The sequence below is a fragment of the Antrostomus carolinensis genome, unplaced genomic scaffold (assembly GCF_000700745.2).
Source record: "Antrostomus carolinensis isolate BGI_N321 unplaced genomic scaffold, ASM70074v2 scaffold29115, whole genome shotgun sequence".
Taxonomy (NCBI): Eukaryota; Metazoa; Chordata; class Aves; order Caprimulgiformes; family Caprimulgidae; genus Antrostomus; species Antrostomus carolinensis.
In genome coordinates this window covers 1-6,570 of record NW_010318864.1, presented here as the reverse complement: position 1 = coordinate 6,570, position 6,570 = coordinate 1, and the positions used below count along the sequence as shown (strand labels likewise).

At 46.7% G+C, this 6,570-nt stretch overlaps 1 protein-coding gene across 1 annotated transcript; it reads right to left on the bottom strand.

Moving 5' to 3' along the window:
* Positions 1–1,830: 1,830 nt before the first annotated feature.
* FUCA1 (alpha-L-fucosidase 1) lies at positions 1,831–6,564 on the bottom strand (the record flags this gene model as incomplete). Its single annotated transcript, XM_010169080.2, has 8 exons — positions 1,831–1,971; positions 2,670–2,769; positions 3,578–3,768; positions 3,978–4,178; positions 4,609–4,714; positions 5,392–5,529; positions 5,741–5,875; positions 6,470–6,564. Coding segments are annotated over 8 exons (1,107 nt in total), but the record flags the coding sequence as incomplete, so codon positions are not given.
* Positions 6,565–6,570: the final 6 nt, after the last annotated feature.

The following is a 6,570-nucleotide window of genomic DNA, read 5'->3' as shown; positions in this document are numbered from 1 at the left end:
ACACCGGCACCGACACGTCCCCTCTGACACGGGCACCGACACGTCCCCTCTGACACCGGCACCAACACGTTCCCGGTTCCTTCCGACACCGGCTCTGCACAGCCGCTCAGAACCCCCGTACTTATACGATGCCTTTTCCACTGGCTCATTCCACTAAATAAACAGAGTGTGTTTGTTTTGGCCGGGCCCCTCAGCGCACCAGAGGTTACCAGCGTGATGGGGTTGGGAGGCAAAAAGGCCATCGCTCTTGATGTCTCTTATTTTTCCACCTTTGTGTTCCCAACAGCGTCATCACCGGAGCCGGGGTGATGCTCCTGGGAGTTAGCAGCTCTCTGGTACTCAGGGCCAGTTCTCTAAAGTCCGTAGAGATTCGTCACTACAGATCAGTGTTTGTCAATTGAGTAACATCTCCTACAACACCAGCTCAACACGTGTCCCTGCTTGCGCTAAACTCGCGGTGTTTGGGCAATTAGAGCGTGTACCGCATCATACGGTAACAAAATAAGGGTGTACGCAACGTTGTGGGGCCCTCACAACAACCGTGCTGCAGAAACACGCGGCATTGTGAGGAGTTTCATCAGTTAAGTATGTATTGTTTAACCTTTTTTAGAGAAGTTCAACGTCAAGGCAGGAAATCTGAGTTCATTGAAACAGCAGAAGTGGGAGGTTTGGTTCACAACAGCGGCTTCTCTGTTAAATTCACGTACGAACAAAAACTCTTCTGCTTATAGCTGTCTCCACCAGAATATCAATAAAAGCTTGTTAATGGATTTCTATTAGATGATGATTTCCTGTAGCTGATTTCTTCAAACAACAAGCTTCCCTGAGATATATTAATGATGGGATTATGTGATCATAACTGTTTCAGTCAATACCAAAGTAATACAATGCATCTAATCAAGTCACTATTTTTATGCCAGTACATCATACCCAGGAATCTGCAATGGTGCTGTGGTTGGTCTCCATTAAAATATGCCCATCACATGTAAGGCTTCATGATTCCACATATAAGAGCATCAGATTAGTTATCAAAATTAATTTCAACAAGTAATTAAGCCAGGGCAGTGGCAGGGCCTGCTCCTGCCTGGGAGGTGAGGACCCTTCTGCCCTGCGTAGCCTGGCTCACCAGCGCAGGTGACACACATGAGAACATGGACACAGCCCTGGCTGCTCCACGTCCTGTGAGCTGCTCTAGCAGCCCAGATCCTCTCACCGTTAACACGTGCATCTCCTCTTTGGCTGCGTGATCTGTCAGCTTCACACACTAATATCTGGGTGCTCCGTGGCCTGGCCTGACACCCCAACGCAGGCAGGTAAAAGCCATGTAGATGTGCTGCTCAGGGACATGGTTTAGGGGTGGACTCAGCAGTGTTGGGTTTAATGGTTGGACTTCATGATCTTAAAGGTCTTTTCCAACCACAACAATTCTATGATTCTTCACTGCCTCATACTAACTCTGTTCAGTCTCCCACCAACTCTAAGTCTGTCCAACATCATTGCCTACAATCACAGCAGTGATGCAGTAAGAACCATGGAAAAGCCCAGCTTTACATCAAAAAACCTTGTTCCAACTGTAGGTGTTTGGCTCACAGACTGTCACATCCCAGCAGAATATCACAAAGGACATCCCAACTTCCCACTGCTGAGTGGAGAGGTCAGTCCTTTGCCACCAAACGACGTCGCTGACACACAGATGGCTTACAGACAAAAGGGATTAGAAAATAAATTCTCTTAAGAGAAAAACAATTTATTCAACCATAAATGAAAAATCCTCTTTGACTCCATTTAAAAAGAAGGCAGGAGGAGATGGCTGCTTTCATCCCACAGCCATCACTTCACACCCTCAAGCTTGACAGTCCAGCCAGACTGAGGAGGTAAAGGAGATGGAAGCATGTAGGGCAAAGTTATGAGCAGTCCTTTATCTGGGGACTTCTGCCACTTCAGAGTCCCTGCAAACCCCAGCATGGTCACCTGCAGAGGAGGGGCAGGGGAAACACTCAGTTGCAGCTCACACAGGTACTGCCCAGTTGAACACCCCAGTACACCCAAAACACATCTGCAGTCTCTGGACAGCATTTCCCACACATCCAAAGCAGTCCTGCACATTTCCACCCATCGCTTCCAGTGCACAAAAGGTAACACAGGGGATATTTTTGAGCCAAAAACATTTGACTGCAGGTGGTTGTTTGGTTTTGTTTGTTGTTTTGTTTTTTACTGAGAAGGCTTTACCTCTGTTTGTCTGGAGCAAAGGGCACTCCAGCATTTGCGTCACTTCCATTTACAATTAGTGGGTCAGTGTACATGATTTGAATTTGAGATACAATACCAGGGATCCCTTCCATGTGTGAGGGTTGTTATTTACTTCACCTCCCTGTGTCACAAGATCAAAAGACTCTGGGGAAGAAGTGTCTCTGTCTATTCTGTGGCAGATTGTGAGCCTGTCCTGGCAAGTCCTATCCAATGTTCTGTGTTAAATGGTGACCTAAAGCCTGAAAAATAATCTGGGGTGCTGCAAGGATCTGGAGGGAGGTCAGAGCACCTCAGAAGTATGGGATGACAACTTCCACACTCTCCCCAGTTTCCAAATGAAGTCAGGTTGGAGCTTCCCAGCCCACGTGTGCCCAAGATGGGCTCTCAGAGTGTGTTATCTTTTTTACCAAGTTCCTTACTTGTGTGGCTGGGGATGGAGCAGGTGAGGACAGCTCCAAAATGTTGTCCCGAGGCCAGATCAGGAAGATGGCATAGACAACTGGTCCCTTAGAAGTGTACCTAAGAGAGCAAGAGTTCAGCAAGGTGAAAGAGCCCCATAAAAGAGAGAAACAAACATGAGCTTGACCTTTCCAGGCAGCACGAGAACACCGGCTTGCCTACTGTCACCAAACAGGGATCACCTACTTTCCCCTCATTCCAAAACCTGTCACTTTGGACCCACCGTTCAGCCAGTCAGCACTGGTTGATGAAACCCAAACAAAGTCCGTGCATGCTTCCTAAAAGCAAATGTCATTTGCTGATCTGTCCTTGCCTCAGCTTGTGGTCAACAGAGCAGATACGCTGCCCTATCCTGATCACTGCTCTGTGTTTCTAGACTGAACATGCTTGGGCACATTTGGGAGGGGGGGGAAAAAACAACTCAGTTTTGTAGGGCACTGTGCTCTTCTCAGTCAGTATAAATTTAACAGTTGGGTAACAGTGATTAGTACTGTTATATAACAGCTTAAAAGCAAATATCACTACATTTACCAACTGTATGTGTTTAGATGAACTACATTGGTACAATTCAAGCTTACACAGCCCTGACAGCAGCAGCATGGAAATTTTTTTTCAATGGAAGAGTTGTATTTTTCCAAATCAAGCAAGATGGATGAAGTCTTGATTTTTATTCTCCTCTTTCAAGCAAGATATTCCTTAGACAACAACCTGGGGCAGTAACTGAGTACTCTAGTTTTAGGATATTACCTAAACACCATCTGCACCTGATGGCAACACTTCAGAGTGTACCAAATTTAAGAATAAATAAGAAAGAAACATCAGCCCTGGAAGTCCCAGCCCAGGTGATACTGAACAACAGAGTCCTTACCAGACCGTGTCCGTGCTGTTCTCCATCTGTACTCTCCATGGCTTCGATTCATAAATTGCCTCCCCATTAGTGTCCAGCCACCTCCCAAGGGCCAGGAGTCTTTCTTGGAAGATGGGAACAATCACCCCTTCTTTTGTAGGTCCCACATTGAGAAGGTAGTTGCCTCCAAAACTCACAGTCTGCACTAGTTCCTGTGACAGATAAACCAAGGTAACAAGTTGAATTAACTTCTGACAACAAAGAAATCTGAGGAAGGCTTTGTCCTCATCAGCTGCTCCTTTATCTCCAGCCTGATTGTATGAAACACCTGACAACTCTTTCTGCAAGTAAGAGGACGAAGGAAACCTCTAATTCTCGGTTACTCCTCCACACCTATTATTTTTATTTCAGATTTTCTTACCTCAATGATACTTGCTTCATCCATTACATCAGCGATGTTCATGTTGCTTCGATAGCCCCAAGAAAGCTTGTCAATGGAGGAGCACATCTCCCACTTGTGAGGTGGCAGGGTCCCTGGCTTGTATTTGTCAGCACAGTTGTAGTAGCCTCCATGGTGGCAAGAGCAGTTATTACACCAACGATCGTTAACAACAACAGTGTCCTGAAAGAAGAAGCTCAGCTCAGTTGGGAGAATGTTTTGTCTTGGACTTTTCAGCTTGCATTCATCCCTCCTACGTTAGCAAAGGCACCTAAGGAAGGAGGTAAGGACTTAAAACACCCTGTGAATTCAATGGAAAAAGAGAGAGGATCCTCCAGAGAAGGTTGAATCCCTCTCTGGGTGAACCTCTCTCTATTTACTCAGGTAGAAGTTGAGGCAACAAGGTTCCTGGCCTCTAAGCCTCCCACATCTGCACTATAAACAACATTAGAGTCTTCTCATAGGAGGACAGTGTGAGCTTCTTATTTTTTGTGAAGCACATCTGGCATCTGTCAAGCAGGTTTGTGATTTGATGGCGTTCATATCTCACTGCTGCCAGACCTTCCATCCCCATAAAATGCTAGTGGCCATGAGGGACAGCTGAAAGTGATACCTTGATAGGACTATCGTTATAAAGCCAGGCAAGGAAAGAGGTAGAATTCCAGTATGACTCCGGAGCTTCCCAGTCTCCATCCGACCAAATCAAATCTGGTTTATATCTAACAGAGAGATGAATGTTATTTCAAAATGGCTTATTTTCTCCTACCACAAAGGAAGCACTGTTTCTCTTGCATCTGGAGTCCAGCTTCACTTCCTCTTCCTATTGCCTGACATTACCAGGAGGTTTATACTATCACTTTCTGCTTCAGACAAAGCTTTACACGAGGTTCTTGCAGCAGCATATAGTGATGTGTGGATCACGGCTCAAGCGAGGATGCAATTCTTCCAAAAAACCAGAAGGTTGCACCTCAAAGGCAAATACAAGGCACATTCTTGACCTGCTGTTGTAATATGAGCAACATGTGTCCAAGCCTTGTACTTTTGTCAACGAGGGGAAGCAAGGCAAGGATGTAAATTCACAGTGAAATTGCTCTTCTACTCTATGACATACTAAGCAGCTTGCTCCGCTTTCAAAGCCACCCTGCACAAAGGCAGTGTTAAAGGGAATTACTCTTGCATGAAAAAATTCTCTGTCTTATTCTACAAGTTAGACTGTCCCCAGGGCAAACGTGAACCCCTTTTCTAATTACTGCAGATAATTACCAGTAAGTAAACAGATTTGCCTTGGTGAAAATTAACATCTGTCACCTCTCTCCTCTGCATCCACTTTGCATCTTTCTCTACCAGTATCGAGACCAGGAAATGCTCTTGATTCCTAACTTGTTGCAGCTCTTACTTTAAGACAAGATCATAAAGTTCTGGCATGGTCTTCTTTAAAACGAAGTTCTGGGTCTTGAAGCCACTTTCTTTGTCAGCTAGATAGAGTGGATTAAACCACTCGTACAGAGAGTGATACAGCCCATAGCATATGTTGCTGAAGGACAGAAAACAGAGGACAGAGTTAGGCTGGCACTGAGGATTAAGAACCAGCAGCAAATTAGATTACTGGGTTTGTTATTTCACAGAAGATTTCATGACTTTGCAAGCACTACTTTTTTCATATTCAACTCATTGATTTCTGCTGTTTGCCAGAAGAATTCAATGCACACAGATGAAAGGAACAGCACAGTTTGGCAGTGCCATACCTCTCCCTGAGGGCTTGTCCCAGCTCTCCTACAAGATCTCGGTGGGGCCCCGTATCCAGAGAATTCCAGTTCCAGGACACAGGTGAACCCCAGTTGGTGAAGCCTTCATGGTGCTTTGTGGTCAGTACCACATACCTGAGGGCAAAAAAAGTACTTGATCGGGATGACAAAGGAGCTATCTAAGATATTCCCTAGTCACCAAAAAAGCAAGGGACTGAATAACCATGAGGCCTCTTCCATTACCCTTTAAATTTAGAAGCAACTACAAGAATAATGGAGGTTTTAAATGGATTTTAATGCTGCAAAAGAATGAACAATTGAGACTGAGGAAGTAGCAGGACCTGTCATCTCCTCAGCACCCTGGGCATGACTCCTCAGGGGTCTCCTGCACTGCTCAGAGACCTCCAATCCCTCAAGGATCCCCAGACTTGGCCCTTCCATCCCCTCAGAGACCCCTGTATCCTCTTGGGGACCCCCAGGCACAGCCCCCTTATCCTCTCAGGGTCTTTCCATCCCCTCAGGGACACCCAGACATGACCCCCCATCCACTTAGTGACCAGGAACACCATCCCCTCACTGATCCACAGAAATTTCTCCCCCATACCCTCAGGGACCCCCGGGCACGACACTTATCCCCTCAGGGACCCCCACATCCCCTCAGGGACCCCCGCAATCCATCCCACATCCCCTCAGGGACCCCGACCACCCCGGCCAGTGCCCGACACCGACCTGGCACCAGCCCGCTGGAAGAGCTGAGCCCACTCGCGGGGCTGGAAGTCGAGGGCAGTGAAATGGGGAGCGAAGTCGGCGTAGGTGGTGTCGGGCGGGTA